The 18,770-nt window shown below is 46.7% G+C and overlaps 1 protein-coding gene across 3 annotated transcripts in view; it reads right to left on the bottom strand.

Annotated features, from left to right (window-relative positions):
* The window catches only part of FHDC1 (FH2 domain containing 1), a 46,555-nt gene extending 30,216 nt beyond the window's left edge, over positions 1–16,339 (bottom strand). Inside the window, exons 1-2 of one of the 3 annotated variants that reach the window (XM_037727960.1) lie at positions 16,068–16,339; positions 9,129–9,739 (exon numbers count right to left, since the gene is read on the bottom strand). In XM_037727960.1, coding sequence (XP_037583888.1) covers positions 9,129–9,626 — 498 coding nt within the window. In that variant the 5' untranslated portion in view covers positions 9,627–9,739; positions 16,068–16,339. Of the gene's footprint in view, positions 1–9,128; positions 9,740–14,341; positions 14,473–15,797; positions 15,884–16,067 lie in introns of those variants that run through there. The other 2 variants (XM_017498770.2, XM_037727961.1) reach the window with 2 other exon arrangements.
* Between the last annotated feature and the right edge of the window lie 2,431 nt (positions 16,340–18,770).

Below are 18,770 nucleotides of genomic sequence, written 5' to 3'. Positions count from 1 at the left end.
AAGGTAACCTGAAAACTGCTACATTTTTTCCCCATTTGTTTTTTGGTAAAGGGAGACTAGCTAAAATAGGAATGTTGTTGTAATGCTCTTCCTTTCCAAATGTATGTGATTCACTGTGAACAAAAGAGAATCAGGTTTCAGACTAAATTCCTCATCTTTGGGTCTGCTTGGGAGTTTATAACCAGCAGCAAGACTGTTAACCAACGTTAATGTCACTTCCTGGCTATCAGGTTAAATTTTTACAAGAGTACGGTTGCCTTCTTTTGAAGACAAATCTTTAACAATCACATTATTTACTAACCTAGGGGTTTGTTTCATGTTAGCACAATCACCTGCCAGCCATAAAATAAACTCCCAAGCTGAAAGGGCATCCTCCTTTTTGGAATCCTATCCAGTGACTGCAGTTCAAGTTCAGTGTAAAGGGAGGAGAAAGGAGGAGAGAAAGAAAGGGTGAGAATAAAACCTGTCAAACTCAACATCCTTCAAGAGCTCATACCAAAAAAGGAATCCCAATTTATTAAGACAGAGAACTGGGTTTAAAGGGACGGTCACAGTGGCTCACGCCTGTAATCCCAGCACTTTGGGAGGCCAAGGTGGGCAGATCACAAGATCAGGAGCTGGAGACCATCCTGTCCAACATGAAACCCCCTCTCTACTTAAAATACAAAAATTAGCCAGGTGTGGTGGTGCGAGCCTGTAGTCCCAGCTACTCAGGAGGCTGAGGCAGGAGAATCACTTGAACCAGCGAGTTGGAGCTTGCAGTGAGCTGAGGTGGCGCCACTGCACTCCAGCCTGGCAACAGAGCGACACTCTGTCTCAAAAAAAAAAACAAACAAAAAACCTGGGTTTATTACACAGTAATTCATAAATTAAAATGCCACACATAAGAATCTGCCTATTGATATAGTTACGTAGCATGTCCAAGGAACTTCCTCTGCATTCACCTAGGATGGAGAAATGACTTGTTTTGTATTTCTTTCATTGAAGTATCACCTTCTGCTACATTTAACCCTTGACTGCAGTGCTCTCCCACTCCCCAGGTGAACCAAACCCCACACTCATCAACCCTCTGGGACCCTCTTCACTCAGCCAAAATCCAGACATTGCTGCTGGAAAGTGATGGAGAAAATTACTCTTATGATCTTTGCTGGACAGGTAAGGAAACTGAGCCTCATAGACATCATTTTAAAACTTTCCCAAAGCAGTGTTGAACTGATACGTGAGCCTGGGTCTCTCTGACTCCTTTTCATTCTAGTTTCTGTGAGTCTTCATATTACTGAGCTTCCTACAGAGACGTAGCCATTTCCCCACCAGCATGGGGCTCACACTGTGAGGTTCTTCCAGGAATAGGGGCACATGTGCAGGAAGCTATATGTGTGCCTGGCCAAGTCCCTGGTGACCCCAGAGCTGTATCTGAGAGATGACAGATGGGAATCATGTTCTCACCAGGCAAAAGAGCCTCCACAGCCCTGCACCCTGGCCCTGTGACAGGAGTAGCCCATGGTGCCCCCACACAGGGGCAGCCCAGGTGTGGAAGCAGGCATCTCTACAGTTAGCTGTGTTTCAGAAACGAAGAGAACTCAGTGATATTCCTAAGGGAAAACCTGGGCTGGCTGTGACTGAGCACGTTACAGGAAAAACAGAGCAGAGCCCAGCGCTTCACCCAAACAACATGAAAACGGAGACAACTGATAGCATTCGGGGACAGTCCCAGACACTCCTGGCATCCTCAGATTTGCCTGGTGCCTGAGGAGTCTCTTTCTCAACTTTATCGCATTGGAGCCTTTCAAAGCAGTGTTATAAGAGTGATTGTTGAAGTCCTTTAAAGAGGGTTATCACTACATGTGTAAATTAGCTTATCTCACTTCCCAAATGCCTGCTGTCTCAAAGCCGGGCCATTCAGAAACAAAGCCGTGTCCGGTTGGGTAGTGTTTTGGAATCATTCGGAGCAGTGGAAGCTGCACATGGGATCCCAGTGGGACTCACTGGGCACAAGCTGACAAGTCAGAGGCAAGACACTGCCCAAAGAAGAGGGATAAACAAACCCAGCCAATGAGTGAGCTGCATCTTTCCCTCCCTCCCACCAGCTCCAATCAACCAGTAATTACTCCTCCGGTCACACCAGGACTTGGAGGCAAGACCACCAGTGAAGTCAGTGCCATAGGTACAGTCAGCGTACTGCACAGTTCGTTAGCTCTTCCCCTAAAATTCCTAGCAAAGAATGGCAAACAAGGCAGCCAGAAATGTAAGGTAATGAGGTAATTAATGCACTCAACCCATTTTAAGGATTTCCTACTAGGATGCGAAGGGGGCCTGGGCTCTATTCACAGTTTCCCCACAATTGCCAGATGGCCAGGGTTGTTCTGATACCCACTGAAACAGCATCACTATGCCACTCAGTGAGGCATGCAAATGGCTACACGATCACTCTTGCTAAAACCTCCAAATCAGCTCTTCTAGCTTATTCCACTATAACTTTTGCCGTTGCAATTCACTTCATCAATCCACTACAAAATCTGCCTTCTATATCCTTTGAAGGAAGAAGAAACATTTTTTCAGTTGTGGTAAAATACAAATAACCATTTCCATCATAACTTTTTTTTTTTTTTTCAAGAGACAGGGTCTTGCTCTGTCACCTAGGCTGGAGTGAGGTGGTGTGGTCATAGCTCACTGCAGCCTCAAACTCCTGGGCTCAAGCAATCCTCCCGCATCAGCCTCCTGAGTAGCTGGGACTATGGGTACATGCTATCACACCTGGATAAATTTTAAGACATTTTTTTTTTTTTTGTGGAGATGAGGTCTCACTATGTTGCCCAGGCTAGCGTTGAATTCCTGACCTCAAAGCTATCCTTCTGTCTTGGCCTCCAGAGGGGCTGAGATTACAGGTTTGAGCCACCAAGCCTGGTCCACAACCATTTTATTATTATTACTATTGTCATTATCATTATTGAGACAGGGTTTTGCTCTGTTGCACAGGCTGCAGTGCAGTGGCACTATCTTAGCTCACTGCAACCTCCACCTCCTGGGCTAAAGGACCCTTCCTGCATCAGCTTCCTGAGTAATGGGGACTATAGGTGTGAGCCGCCGTGTCTGGCTAATTTTTAAGTTTTCTGTAGAGATGGGGGGGTTCTCACTAAATTGCCCAGGCTCCATAACAACTTTTAAGAATACAGTTCAGTGGCATTCAGGACATACACACTGTTGTTACACAACCACCACCATCTTCCATCCCCACAGCACTTCATCTTGCAAAACTGAAACTTTGTACCCATTAAACAATTAACTCTCTGCCCAGTGTGGTGGCTCACATCTGTCACCCCAGCACATTGGGAGGCTGAGATGGGAGAATCACTTGAGGTCAGGAGTCCAAGACCAGCCTGGCCAACATGATGAAACACTGTCTCTACTAAAAAATCCAAAAAAAAAAACTTAGCCAGGCATGGTGGCATAGTGCCTATGGTCCCAGCTACTCGGGAGGCTGAGATACAAGAATCACTTGAAACCAGGAGGCGGAGGTTGCAGTCAGCTGAGATCATGCCACTGCACTCCAGCCTGGGTGACAGAGGGAGACTCCATCTCAAAACAACAACAACCACAACAAACAACTAACTCCCCATCCCCCTCTCATTCCCTGGCAACCACCATTCTACTCTCTGTCTCTATAAATCTGGCTACTTTAGGTACCACCTATGAGTGGAATCATGCAGTATTTTTCCTTTGTGACTGGCTTATTTAGCATAAAGTCTTCAAGGTGAAGGAAGAAACCTTTAAGCCAGTTTTGTTTTTTATGTCAAAGGGGGGCTTCTTTACCTACTTAAGTAACACTACATAGTGGCTACTTCCATGCCACTTCAAGGCCTGGAAAACAAAAATGTAAAGATCTTCCTCTGTCCTCCAATATGGACCTAGCTTTTGGGTTTTGATGTTTTTCATGTTTGGTTGGCTATCAATTGGAAATTGTTCTTCTTCCCAGCTTTTGCGGAAAAAAATGAAAACCCAGTTGAAGCATATTTTTATCTAAATGTATTTCAAATACTCTATCTAGTTCTATGGTTCTGGATCGTGACCATATCCCAAAATTCTAGAACATACCAGGATCATAATAAAAGGTGAGAGTGACAGCTGAATTACAGTGTGGGAGAATAAAGTATTTAATACTACTTGTCATAAATTTAGAAAAATTCCTTCCATCCTTTCTCTCTCTCTCTCCGCCGCCCCCACGCCCACCGCCCTGGCCCCCCGTCTCCTCCTCTCCTCTGTGGTCTTCTTTTTCTAATTAGCCATTTTGGTGATTTCCTAGATGGTCAATGTTATATCACTACAGACATCACAGTGAATGACCTCAGGTGTTTGAATATTTGTGTTTTCTTTGTGAGCCTCATTATTTGCTGATGGCTCATATGCTGATCCCTTTGCATTCTTGGCTCAGTTCTGTCCAGTTCGGTAACCTTTTGTTTCCTTTGGAGGATACCAAATGGCTAAGATATAGCTCTCCCCATAAGAGCTGGTCAAACTGTAGAGGGAGACACGCACACCTTTAACTAACACTGGTGGAAGACCGCCAGGAGACCTGAGGAATGTCAGTAATAGAGGCACAGGAAACTACAGAGCTTCTCAGGGGATGGAATCGTACAGCTCTGAGAAGAAGATGAGTTTGAGCTGAATCTCTCTGTTCTCATCCCCAGTAATATACCTTTATTTCTAATTGCTTTATTACAGCTTAATAGCTTAATTATTATTATACCATCATATCTGCAGTCTCTTTGAGTTAATTTTTAATTAACAAAGATACAAGGATAGTAATATTTCACAAATTCCCATACTAATTTTTTTTTTGAGACAAAGTCTCGCTCTGTCACCCAGGCTGGAATGCAATGGTGCAATCTTGGCTTACTACAACCTCCGCTGCCTGGGTTTAAGTGATTCTCATGCCTCATCTGCCTGAGTGGCTGGGATTACAGTCGTGTAACATCATGCCCAGCTAATATTTCTATTTTTAGTAGAGATAGGGTTTTACCATGTTGACCAGGCTGGTCTTGAACTCCTGACCTCAAGGGATCTGCCTGCCCTGGCCTCCCACAGTGCTGGGATTACAGGCGTGAGCCACCGTACCCAGTCCCATACTAAATGCTCTAACTTACTATTTTTTTTTTCTTTTTTGCTTTTTTTTTTAAAGACAGGGTTTCACCATGTTGGCCAGGCTGGTCTTGAACTCCTAACCTTAGGTGATCCACCCACCTCGGCCTCCCAAAGTGCTGAGATTACAGGCTTGAGCCACCACGCCCAGCCTCTAATTTACTATTTAAGCATTATTCCTTCTAAGTTCAGCCATCCTCCAATCTTCCCTATCTTCCAGCAAATTCTTCCTTGCAAGTACAGTGGAACTTATTAGTAATGATGTGTAAGGCTTTAAAGTATACGTCAATCACATAATGTCGGGCTATTTCTGCAGGAGGTTAAGTATTTCAAGGGTCATAATCTGCCTGGGCAAGTTGGAACCTCCAGAACTGCAGCCTTTGTTGTAGTGTGGTGATGCTGTGGCTCCGGGCTTAGGAGCAGTCCCTCTGCTGAATAAGCTGTTGAGGGAATTCTACTGTCCACACGGACAGACAGTGAGGACTATTACTTTTGACCCTGGACTCCCTACTTACTGCAAAGTGAGCTGGAAGATTTATTACTGATCTTTGTTAGACAATAACCCTGATGAGTTCTAACTTCTACAGAAGCAAACTGAAAGAAGAAGGACATAGCATGTACCATATTCTTTTACCACAAAAAAGTATATATAATACTTCTAGCCATGCTACAGATAACATGAAAAATTGAAAATAATTCTGGATAATCTCTGTTATGTGACAGCATTATCTCATGTACTTAAATGGATCAATCTCAACTACTTATCATACCTGAATACTGAAGAGTTGCAGAGTTAGATTATCTTATGATACACACGGTGATTTAATTTTTCTTTCTAGTATGCTGTCTCTCAGACTAATATCTACAAGTGTTCAAGCAAAGATTTTTGTTTTTGTTTTTTTTATGAGACAAAGTTTCGCTCTTGTTGCTCAGGCTGGAGTGCAATAGCATGATCTTGGCTCATTGCAACCTCCTCCCGGGTTCAAGTGATTCTCCTGCCTCGGCCTCCCGAGTAGCTGGGATTACAGGCATGCGCCACCACACCCAGCTAATTTTTGTATTTTTAGTAGATATGGGGTTTCACCATGTTGGCCAGCATGGTCCCGATCTTCTGACCTCGTGATCCACCCACCTTGGCCTCCCAAAGTGCTGGGATTACAGGTGTGAGCCACTGCACCCAGCCAAAAGCAAAGATTTTTGTACACCCATGTACACAGTGGCATTATTCACAAGAGCCAAAAAGTGGAAGCAACCCACTGTCCATTGACAGATGAGTGGATAAACAAATGTGGTCTGTATACACAGTGGAATATTATACAGCTTTAAAATTCTGGCACATGCTACAACATGGATGAACCTCGAGGACATTATGCTAAATGAAATAAACCAGTCACAGAAAAGACCAATGCTGTATGATTCCACCTACAGAAGGTACCTAAAGAAGTCCAGCTTATAGAAACAGGAAGTAGAACGGTGGCTGCCAGGGGCTAGGGAAAGAGGGAAACAGTTCTGATTTAACAGGTACAGAGTGTCAGTTCTGCAGGATGAAAAATGTTCTAGAGAGGGAAGGTGGTGATGGCTGCATAACAACGTGGACGTACTTAATGTCAACAAACTGCCGGGCGCAGTGGTTCATGCCTGTGATCCCAGCACTTTGGGAGGCCAAGGTGGGAGGATCGATTGAGGTTAGGAGTTTGACACCAGCGAGGCCCAAATGATGAAACTCCATATCTACTAAAAACACAAAAATTAGCCAGGTGTGGTAGCGCACACCTGTAATCCCAGCTACTCAGGAGGCTGAGGCAGGAGCATCACTTGATCCCAGAAAGAAAAAGTTGCATTGAGCTAAGAGTGCGCCACTGTACTCCAGCCTGGTTGACAGAACGAGACTATGTCTCAAAAAAATAAATAATTTAAAAAAATGGTTAAGATGCTAAATTTTATGTTATATATTATTTTACCATAATTAAAAATAATTTTAAAACCATTTAAAAAATAATTCTTAAAAAAAAAATAAGTTAAAGACAAAAGCGTAAAAATCTGCTTAGGTTGGCTGGGCGTGGTGGCTCATGCCTGTAATCCATGCACTTTGGAGGCCAAGGCGGGCGGATCACCTGAGGTCAGGAGTTCAAGACCAGCCTGACCAACATGGTGAAACCCCGTCTTCAAAACAAAAAACAAAACAAAACAAAAAAATCTGCTTAGGCTACAGGGGTGGAGGGAGGCAAGAAGAGATTATTTTTTTCCCTCAATTTCGAAGCTGGTCTAGAAATGGACATCACTGCTTCCATAAGAGTTGAGAAAAGATGCCACACCCCTGCCACTTTCCCCTCTCTCTTTGAGTTGGCTCTTAACCTCTCTTTAATTTGCAAATACAAAGTAGCATGTTCCCTGTAGCCTCTTGAAATTTTCCCAATTCACAAACGATGCCACCTACTCTAGCCTGACAGCCGCCTCCCCAGGGACATGGTGAGCTAGCCCTCTTCTGTTACAGGCGCTTTGCTGAGACACAGGCCTCATTTCCACTTGTGCCCACCCAATAATTACTTTAGTATTCTTGAATTTCAGTAAAGAGAGCTGGGGGACAATAGTGAGAAATGACCTACCGTACAATAAAGAACCTCTGTTGGGAGCTGGGGCAAAGGCCAGGGTACTAAGGAAATGACTGCTTGCTCCTTCCAATATTGAAAGGCTACTCCAGCAAATAAAAGGACTTTGCATAATAGTAAGAGACAGGCGAGCCTGTGCTCAGCACTGACAGCACTCAGGGCTCTCATGAAGATTTCCTTCTCAAATTTATGTCACTGTTTACACTTCAAGAATTCTAACCCCAGTGTTTTCTGCATTCATTTCATAACAAATAGACTCCTGGCTATTTCCACAGGAGATCATACAATCAGCTTTAAGGGCACCCCAGTGAATCAGTGGAGAGAAGGAGTTAACATGTTCCTGAGCCAGAACAAGAAAAGAGGTCAATATTGTTGGCTCAAGAATTCAACAACGCATGGAGCTGCTCCTCTATCCCAGGGCCCTGCCCGCTCTCTTATCTAATCAATGCCATCTCTGACCTGTTTTCTCTGCTCCTTTGCGACAGATTTCTAAGTGATGAATTTCTGTTGTCTCTGTTTTTTTGTTGTGCTTTGTGTGTGTGTGTGGGGGGGGCAGCATTCTTTCCTTTTAATTTTATTTATATTTATTTTTTCCAGCAGGTAGAGGTTTCTCAATTTACTTGCAGGTTTCTAAACTGACAATATTTATATATCTAATTTTCGATGCAGTTTCTGTAATACATGGTGATCTACAGCTCTGGGGTCGTGCTTTTAGTTAACTTCCTATAACTTCATAGGTTTATTTTTCTCAAAGTAACACATCTAGTATTAACTGGAAACATCCTTCCTATACAGTCTCTCTGAAAACAGCTTTATGCTTTGGCTCTCTGGAAGCCTCTGTTCCCCAATGGCTATAATCTAGTTCAGAGATCTGAGGAATGAAGGCCATCTCGAAATACCTGTTAAATAAAAACTAGAGGGGAAAATAAGGGTAAAATCCTAAGGAAGGATGTCAGCCGATGATGTTATTTAACAAAAGGTAGTCTGCCCCAGTCAGCTCCAGTTCACTTAAAATAACCAATTTTAGAAACTCAGTTTTTGTTTCAACAGAGACTAACGATCCTGGACTTGAGCAAAATTCTCCAACAGGGAACCTTCAGCAGATGTGCTAGAGATAGGGGCATTGATCCCAAATAGCATGTTCTCTGCATGAGGTCATAATCCGCCAGGGCGTCTGGGAGGATACAGCACGCACACTTCTTACACTTTCTCAATACTCAGCCCAAGCTCATCGTAAAGACCCTGCCTATCATTTCCAAGGCACATTCGCTTGTATTATCTCATTTCTTAAGGATGTCTAGCAATTGTTTGAAATGTACGCACATCCCAAAACACAAAACAATGCAGTGTGTGGAGGATTTGCCTTCCACCTTGCAGTCTTACCTCTTCTCGAGCTTCTCTGAAGGAGGAATTTAAAGTTCTTCCTCTCCTAGGAAGGGAAGGCTTGGTGGTGTCTTCCTGCTGCCCAAAGAGCTCCTCGATGGTCTTTGTATCAATTTGGTAGTGATGCTCCTGCCTGGCTGCCAAGGTCCAGATGTTGGTTTTGCCCCGAACTTGCTCCTCCGGAATAGTTTTCCAAAAAAAGCTTCTCATTCGCTTTTTCTTACCAAGGTGGCTGTAGCCATTCACATGAGAAGTTGGCGGTAGACCTGGTGGGGGAGGTGGGATGGGAGGTTCCCCAGGAAGTGGAGGTGGCGGGGGTGGAGGAGGGGAGGAAGGACACTCTTCCCTTGAATATGAACATGTTGGAGATGGAGCGGGTGGAGGAGGAGGTGGAGGAGGTGCTGGAGGCGGTGTCTGCCCAATCATGAATCCAGGTGCTGTGGCAATATTCCCATTTTCTTTATCACTGACCAAGGAGACACAATTCATAACATGCATAGTACTGTTGCCTCCAGTGGAGATAATTTCTTGGCCTTGGAGAAGAAGACACAAATATCAAACTCATGTAGCTATCTGCCACCAGAAGAAAGGGCCAGTGTCCTCTTCCAAACCTATCAAGATAAAACAAATATAAAATCAGTTACAGGCAAACAGTTTCACATTAGCATTTCCCTTCAGACGCTAGTATCAATCCTCTCACTTTAGTTGGATATGAAAATCAATGAGGGACAATGCATCCCAAGGTGCATTACAAGGAACCAATTCTTTTCTAAATGTAAATCAAATTTTACTACCTGGAAATTCTGCCAAAGAAATAGCAACAAATCCAATTGGAAACCTCGCATTAATCAACATAGCACATATATACTGAGAGCCTGCTATAGGCTCAGCAAGCATTGCTCACTTTATGAATAAACTACTTGTTTACTAACTATTTCGTTCTCTTAGGACAATGGTTGCCCAACCACTAGAGAAACTGCCCAAATTGCTGAAGCATTAGGCATTAGTGACCCTACCTTTTTCCAGTCTGGACTTGTCTCCTACCAATCAGTGGGTCAAAAAAGGCATCTTGCACCTTGGACGGATAAGGCAAGGCTTTTGGAGATGACAAAATAATGGCCTAACTCATTTTCCCTGGAGTCAGGGCTACCATATTTCTGCTCTACTTGGTGATGTGGCTTTCCCTCAAATAGAGAAAAGAACAGCAGATGTGAAAAATGGGATTCCAGCCCTAAATCAAGCTTTACTGCTTACAGTTTTAGACAAGTCACCTCACCTCATTAGACTTCAGTTTTCTCATTAGGAGAAAATTAGGTTAACACATGAAATGACCTCTATCATCTTGGATTCTAGTTAAGTCACTCTTTGGAAACCATCACCTACCTCTTCTGCTTCTGACACTTTTAGCAAAGACGAGATGCACCCAAGGACATGCTGCCCATGTCACATGTCATACATGTCACATTTGCCACATGTCCCTTATACACAGTCACCAACTTACTTTGGTGGGCTACATTTTTATGGAACTTTAAATGTTTGTTTTTGATGCTGGGCTGTTACTGATCTGATGTGAAAGAGAGGTCAAGACAAAGTTTTCAGATACAAGAACAGGTAAGTGGAGGTATAGAAAGGGCCCCACGCAGGCTATCGAGTGAGCACCCCAACTAGGTGGGAGTGTGGAAAGGGGACTATTTCCTCCAGATCACAGAGGGCCATACACAATGGCTTTTTACACTGAACTTCGGAGTGTAATTATCTTTTTACAGCACCACTGTCAAAGCCCATACTTAAAAACACAAGTTGTTCAGATAATTTTAGATTACACGGAAATAAACAATCTGGTATCACAAATTCAAATATTATAAAATGATTCACACAGAACCGTATCCAAAAGACAGGACTGCCTTGGGAATAAGAGTGGAGATTCTAGGAACAGACTCCTTTTTCTCAGAAAGTTCTGCTGTTTTCAAGATGTGCAGCGTGAGCTGTGGTCAGTCACTTCACCTACATTTCAGCATCTTCATCTACAATATGAGGAAATATTTGTTCCATTGGTTTGTATAAAAATTAAGAGCTAACGTGTATGGTCCTTACCAAGGTGCCTGGTACATAGTTGGCTATTATTTATAACAATAACAAATTGTTATCATATGTGCATATGATTTCCCTTTATTTTCACAGGTATTACATTTGCTTTAAAAGATGTATTGGGTTCATAGATAAAATGCCAAGTTACCCCTGGCTGCTATGAAAAAATTCATAATATTTCCATTCTTTGCTAGCAAAGTTTACAAAATATGTCCTTTCTCAATGCTCCATGATTATTTATTAAATTGTCTCCATATTACAAAAGCAAATATTTTAATGAAACATTTGAATATCGGAGTTCTGAAAATTGCCTCTATATGGGTAGAAAATGGCAATTCCAGCTATTAATTGGATACTTTAAAAATCACTTTAACTATTTGAAGTGTGCAATTTCATGACATTAAGTACATTCAAAGTGTCATGCAGCCAACACCACTGAATAATTTTTAAATAAGTAAAATAGAAAATATTCTTCCAAGGTAACATACAGCTCACTTGAGATGCAACTCGCTTCCAGAAGGAGTTTTCATAATTATCATTAGGGGCATAACTAGGCTGTTTTCATAGTTGGCACCCTTAAAGCAAATGACTCATTGTCAATTACAGTTTATAGTTATATTTGAACTCTTCTTTTTCAAGACTGTGCAGGTAATTTTGGCAGTTTATCCTTACATATTTAAAAATACTTATGTACATAAAATATCTCATGTATAGAAGAGCTGTTAATCCTCCAATTCACCTCCAGTTCCAGAGATGCTGACTTGTTTAAAGATTATCCCTCTTAAGAATGGTGATAAGCTCAGAAAGTCTCCAATCTAGATAGCAATAACTCATTCAGTGCTGTATATATACAGATGTGCCACTAAACCTCACAAAGCAAATATAGAGATACTGACAAAGACTAAGGAAGACTAAATACTCCAAGGTTGTGCAACATCACTGTCTCCTAACAACAAAGCCAGAAAGGTGCATTTTTACTTTTTTATTTTTTGCCCACCTGCAACTGTCTTGACTGAGTTATAAAAAGGTGCATTTTTTAGTACTGTGCTTTGCACAGAAGAAGTGCCAGATAGAAGGCTGTCAAAATAAAAAGTGACAGCTATGCATTGGGATGATTCCAACCAATGTCCCATGTAAAAGAATGTTATTTTTAAAAGTTAAAGGAACAAAAGAAAATGTACAACGCTGTCCCTGGTATGTTGTCTGATTAATTTTTTCCCAGGGTAACAGACAAGGATCCTAGGCCCCAAACAACTTCTAATGAATAAGTTTGTCAGCAATGATTAGCTAAGACGCTAATGCTTTTACTACCCTTACCTCAATAGGGTTTCCCCCCTCGGCCAGGACATCCAGTGTGAAAGAGGTGGCAGGAAAAGCAGAGTGCAGACAGAATTCTAACCCTTTCCACAGCCATGTGGAAATTAAAATAGAGAATACACAAAAGAACGCTGGATTTGCTGCACTACTGCCCACAGCAGAGATGCAAACACACACTCTCCAGGTACACTAGGAGAATGTAGGTGATGCTGAAGCCCTAACAGACCACACTGGCTGGCTGTTTCTCACAGCTGACACTGCCAGTGGGGACAACAGGATCAGCCCCCACACGGTCTGGAAAATGCTAAGTAGTCTCATCAATCTCCTGGGGCAGACAGAGACAGGCCTGTGTGTAAGATCTCAGCTACAGGTTGGAGACTTCAGCAGCAGGATAAGAATAGCTGCTAAGGCTGACAAGTGCCCAGCTCTGAGTAAAATGCAGAGCTGTCATGGCTGGGCTCTGAAGATAGGAATGTCTCTTCAAGCTCCCTGAATGCTACTCATGACCCATCTGAGTTGTGTTTGAGTGATGGACTCTCCCAAGGAGGCTGCAGCTCAGTTGAGCATCTTTTAACTACGTGAAATTTCAATAAAGCGGTGCTGTGATAACGTACTTTTAGTTAACTGGCAGGCAAAAAATCTTAGAATGTTCATGAAGGGTCTTCAAAGCCGCCTCCCGCCCCCTCCTAACCTCTTTTGCCTAAAGAGCCCGCTGTACTTTTTCCTTGGTGTCAGAAACATCCCAAGAAGTTCTAGGTTCTTGAAGGGAGTGGGCGAGAGTCTAGAAAAAGTGTATGAAGGCTTCATCTCACAGTGTATTTAAGAGGAGAGCATGTTCCTTGACGTCAGTTTGGAGCTCAGGGCTTTCCTGAAAGAGGACAAGTCGGGCCTTGGTGCTCAGCTGGTCACTCACTCCTTTGGTCAACAATAATCAAAGGGACCATCAAGGAAAACCTGCCAGAAAACCTTTCCCCTTGACTCCTGGCAAGTGTCACAGATGAGGTGGGGGCAGGAAGGGCTGGCCCAATGCTTCTGATGACAAACCAGGACAGAGCGAGTTTGGAGAGCAGAGTAGAGAAACACACAGCCCTATTTCACTGTGTTTGGGGGAGAAGAAAAGGATGGGGAAAGTACGGGCAATTCTAAACTATGGAATTTTTGCTCTCACTCCAGACTCATTCGGGAAGAGTCTCCTCCACCATCACTTATCTTTCAAAACCTTTCTTGACTATTAAACAGAATGTCAGTCGGTACAACTACACAGTCGGGCCAGAGCCGGACCGTCCAACTCTTTTGTGAGTTCCATCTGTGTTCCGTTTGCCTGTGCTCCAGGCAGTAGAACCCAGGACAACGCGTTCCCAGTCAGTGCCTTCAAACTGGAGAACAATGTAAACATTCACAGACGCCAGAGAGCAGCACCCGAGAGCTGAGGAAGAATGCCTATATTTGAACGTACATTTTCAGTTTCTCTCACTGTCTCAAAACCTAGGAAAAAAAACAAAAAAGCACAGGCGTGCCGAAGGATGCTCTAGAGAGTGGGAAGGAAGCGCTGGCTGCTCATTCCAGGAAGACACTGAGTCAGTAGAAGGGGGTCACAGACGGCCGAACCCCGGAGGTAGTTTCTGTGCACACAGAAGTTTGAAAAACGACCACTAAATCTGGAAAATTCGGCCTGAGGAGCCCGAGGGCACTGTCCTTTCCAATTTGGATACATAAATAGTGCCTTACTAGATCTCCGCATTGGCCAGCGGTTGGCAGCCTCCTTCCGTCCCCAACTCCGCACCCCGCACCCCGCACAAGCCACTCACCAACTAGCCACTGGCTCTGCCGCGGATCCCCGGAGAGCCGCGCTCTCCCCTCCCCGGCAGCAAGCTGCACGCGAGTGGGCGGCCCCGCGGGCCGCGCGGAGCCCCAGTCTAGTCCTTATCAGCGTCTGGCAGGAGCGCGTCGCGGCGGCGAGGGTGGGGCACCAGTGTGCGCGGAGATCGACGCCCCCACGCGCCGCGCCGGCTCTGCGGCGGGGAGAGAGGCCGCGGCCTGCAGGGCGGGTGCCCAGCTCGGGCGGCGCAGGACCCTCGGCCTTTCCGAGCGCCAACCGCCCTCTAGTGCGGCGTCTGGAGCCACTGAGTCGGCTGCCCCGCCAGGTCGCCTATTCCCGGCCCCTCCCTTCGGGTTGGGGTCTCGGCCCCGCCCCCTCGCCCCGAGGGGCCCCGGCTAGAAAGCCCACGCCCCCGCGCCACGCCCCCCGCGGCGCCCGCTCCTCTGCGGGGCTCCGCTGGCAGCGCCCAGAAGTGGGGTGGGAGACGGCTAACTAGGGGAGGTGTCTCTGTGATTGAAGCGAAAGAGGAGTCTTCCGGCTCGCAGACACCTGGTCTGCGGCGGCCGCCCGCTCCCACCCCACCCCGAGTCTCCGCCTCGACATCTTCCCACATCCCCAGTCCGGGTCGCAGGCGCGAGGGGGAAAGCCTCACGGCCGCACTACGACTCTGTCAAAAGGGAGCAGGGACGAGCCGGTGAGAAAAACGGGAGATTCCTGGCGCTTGAAACCGGTCAGAGGACTAAACCGAGAATCCGCTCTCCAAGAGCTGGGGTCACCCCGAGTCTGGAGGCTAACCCGCCAGCCCACCCGCCTCCTCCCTTCCCCACACTCCTGCAGGGGCGGGGCGCAACTTCTAACCCGAACTTCACGCGGCCGGAGCAAAGACGAGAAGCGCCCAGTCCTCGGCCCGCACCGCCGCACTGGGTCCCCGCCACCGCCGTACCGCTGTCCCAGGGGCCAGGCGTGGCTCCCGGCTGGTGAGGGAGCAGAGCGCGGCGCCGCGGCTGCGCTTTCTGTGCGGGACGCCGCTGTCTCCCACGGGCCGGGATAAACTAGGGGCCGGTTGATCTGAAAGTCTTAGCCATGGCTCAGTCAACGGCCCAGATGCGACCCGAGGCAGCCCGGTGATACAGCTCGTTCTCCAGAGGCGCGTCCACACCGGCGCGTCTTCGCCTCCAGGGACCGGTCGTCGCTCCCCACGGCCGGGTAAGGGCAGCCGCCAAAGTCATCCCGGTGGATGTGGAGGGAGCTGTAACCTCCTCTCCAGCTTTCCCGGTGAGGCTCGGAGGGAGCCGAGACCCGGCGCCCATCGGCCGCGCTTCTCGGCGCCGCAGCCCCGAGTCCGGGCCGACAGCCCGACCCCGACCCTCCCGAGCGGCGGGGTTCCACCTCCCCGTGCCCCGCGCTGCGGTCGCCCCCGCCTCGGCCGCCCGACCCGCACTCACCCACAGCCAGCGTCCCCTGCAGCCGCTGCGCAGACCGCCGCAGCCTCCTGCCGCGTTGTCGGCGCCTCTGCCTCCTCCCGGGTCACCGCAGGCCCCGCCTGTGCGAGGGGGCAGGGCGGGGCGGGGCGCAGCGGCGGCCTCAGGTAACAATGCTGCGGTCCCGCAGCTACCAGCCGGCAGCGAAGGGCAGCGCGCCCTTTCCTGCTCCGCCGGCCAATCCCGGCTCCCCCTTCCTCTCTCCACTCGCCGCCGTCGCCGGCACGCGCTCACCTTCACCTGCGCGGGGCCCCGGGGGCCTGGAGGCGCCGCAGGGCACACTACTCCCCGCCCCAAAGGCTGGCGCTGGGCAGGGCCGGGGCCCACCGAGAGAAGTAGGGGCGGCGGGAGATAACTGGGCTGCTCAGAAAAGCCAGGTGTCCTCGGGGAACCGGCGAGAGGAGGAGCCAAGCTGGCTTCTGAAGCGGCAAGTGCCTTCCACAAAGGAGCTTCTGCGGCAGCCTCCCTAGCACCCTCTCTTGTGCACACGGGCGCGCACACACTCTTATATACACGCATGCACACACACACGCACACCCCCGCACACGCCCCCCGACGCACGCGCTGGACCACCCTCTGCCCCACACTTGCTTCTCCTTGGAGACCTAGCAGCACTCGGAGAACTGTCCCAGCCCCTGAAGCCGAAACCTGGCGGGGCTAGAGGTTCCCAAAGGTCAGCTCCTCCCTGGGGCCTCCCAACTGTAGATTTGTTACTGTTGTTTGTTTTGTTTTTGTTTTTAATTCTCAATGAAGATGGTAACAGGAACCTTTAAGTTGTATTAAATTGTAAAAAGACCCCTCAAAAATTTATGCCAGGTCTGATCGAATGAACGCACGCTGTCTGGGAAAGGCACACTCCTCACAGAAAGAAATAGGGAAATCGATTTAATCACATCTTTTTTTTTTTTTTTTTTTTTCAAAGTGACTTGGGACGCCAAGCAGTGAGAAGCAAGCAGTCAAAGAACACATCCCGGGCAAACCGGCTGATCGAAAATGCACTGCCGGGATAGGGAGGCGCCCTCTGCGGCAGATGAAGTCATCGCTACCTTTGACTGGATCCTAGATAACCGACCAGCCTAATATCTGACGCCTTTCTGACGCCTTTCTCTTTTTCAGCCTAATATCTGACGCCTTTCTCTTCCTCCACCCTGGTCCTCAGTCCCTGAACTCCTAGGACAGAATTCCTGACCTCCATATGCAAGCCTTGGATCGAGAAAGAAAAACTGTTAGTGTAAACAACAAAAACCAGAACTGTGCCTGCCTATAGCCCATTTCTTGGCCATTGATCAAGCGTGAAGAGAAATTGATCCAACTAAGAAAATCTTAAAATCTTAAGGAATAAGAAAATGCAATAAAGAGAAGACAATGTCATGCTCAGGGAGCTAATATTAATCCCAAAGGAATATTGATTGTTCAGGCTCAAGTTAAATTACAGAAGATCGAAAGTGAGGAGTGGAGTGGCATCTTCTTTCCTCTTACTGTCGACCTTGTCAGATGGAGCGTCCACACCCCCTACCTACTCCTCACTCCTCAACCCCGTGGCATGACAGTGGGCCTCCCCCACAACTGTACTGAGCATGTGCTCTAAAAACAGTTACTTTTTGAGAAGCCAAGTCTGACGACCCATCCTCAGCCCCTTGTGCCTTTGATCTCCTTGGCAGCATCCTACCCTCAGGCCTTCTCTGTGCTTCTCTGGCCTTCTCTGCTGACCCTTCTTTTCCTTTGAGGACAGTAACAAGTTTCTTCCAACTCTTGATCTCCCATTATCTCATAGAAATACCTTCTGATTTCTAACTGAACCCATCCAGATTCCGTGGGGCCTGAAGCTTGTATAACTTGGGAGGGAGCTTCTTAAAGGAAAGCAATAAAAAATTACAAACATAATACTAGACATGTATGCTTGGGAGGGCCCAGGGAAAATGAGGGACTTGGAAACTTGAGCTTCAAGGTACACTCCTGGTTTCTCTTCAATTTCAGGGACTCTTGAATCCATATTGTCTTTGTAAAATTTCAAGTTCAAATTCAATATCCAAAAGTCAATTCGTCTTTCCCTCAAACTAGTACTCTTCTTGAACCCTCTTTATCTAAGACCTCCTCCTCTTTATCTAAGACCTGGTTTTTCTGTTTGAAATCATAGCTTTTCCTTTGCTTCGTCTGTCTTAAATTCCTTAAAATTCAACTATTTGCTAAGTTTGCTGCTCTTTCCCAAGTAATCTGTCTTACATCTGTACCCTACATGCACCATCACCGCAGTAACCCCAAGTAGTGGAAGAGGGAACCAGTATTTATCTGCTGTTGGCCACATATCAGGCACCACCCTTGATTCTCACCATAATCCTATAAGCATTCTGATTTCCTAGCTGAGAGAGGTTAAACTGGATGCCCGCATCCACTACCTCAGTATTATTTCAGCTTCTCTCTTCTTCCTAAATCCCTCCCAAAACTGCTGTCGGGTCACTGTTTTTAAAGTGTGATTTCATCACATTAATTGCCTTTTCAAAACCTTCTGCAGATTCCCAGGTGTGCCTCCAGGAAGAAGGCAGCATTCAGTGTGACAATCTGGCAGCATCCTAAGTTTTTCTCCCACAATTTGATGCGTCCCATTTCACTCAAGCAGTGGGGCATGCTGCCCCTGAATGTCATGCTTATTTTGACTCTTTTTTTTTTAGATGGAGTCTCGCTCTGTCACCAGGCTGGAGTGCAGTGGTGCGATCTTAGCTCACTGCAACCTCCACCTCCCAGGTTCAAGAGGTTCTCCTGCCACAGACTCACAAGTAGCTGGGATTACAAGAGCAGGCCACCACGCCCAGCTAATTTTGGTATTTTTAGTAGAGACGGGGTTTTACCATGTTGGCCAGGATGATCTCAATCTCCTGACCTCATGATCCGCTCACCTTGCCCTCCCAAAGTGTAGGGATTATAGGCGTGAGCCACCAC

This window comes from Cebus imitator, unplaced genomic scaffold (genome assembly GCF_001604975.1).
Source record: "Cebus imitator isolate Cc_AM_T3 unplaced genomic scaffold, Cebus_imitator-1.0 Scaffold251, whole genome shotgun sequence".
Lineage (NCBI taxonomy): Eukaryota > Metazoa > Chordata > Mammalia > Primates > Cebidae > Cebus > Cebus imitator.
Note: the sequence above shows the minus strand (reverse complement) of the source record. Positions and strands in the feature narration are given on the sequence as shown.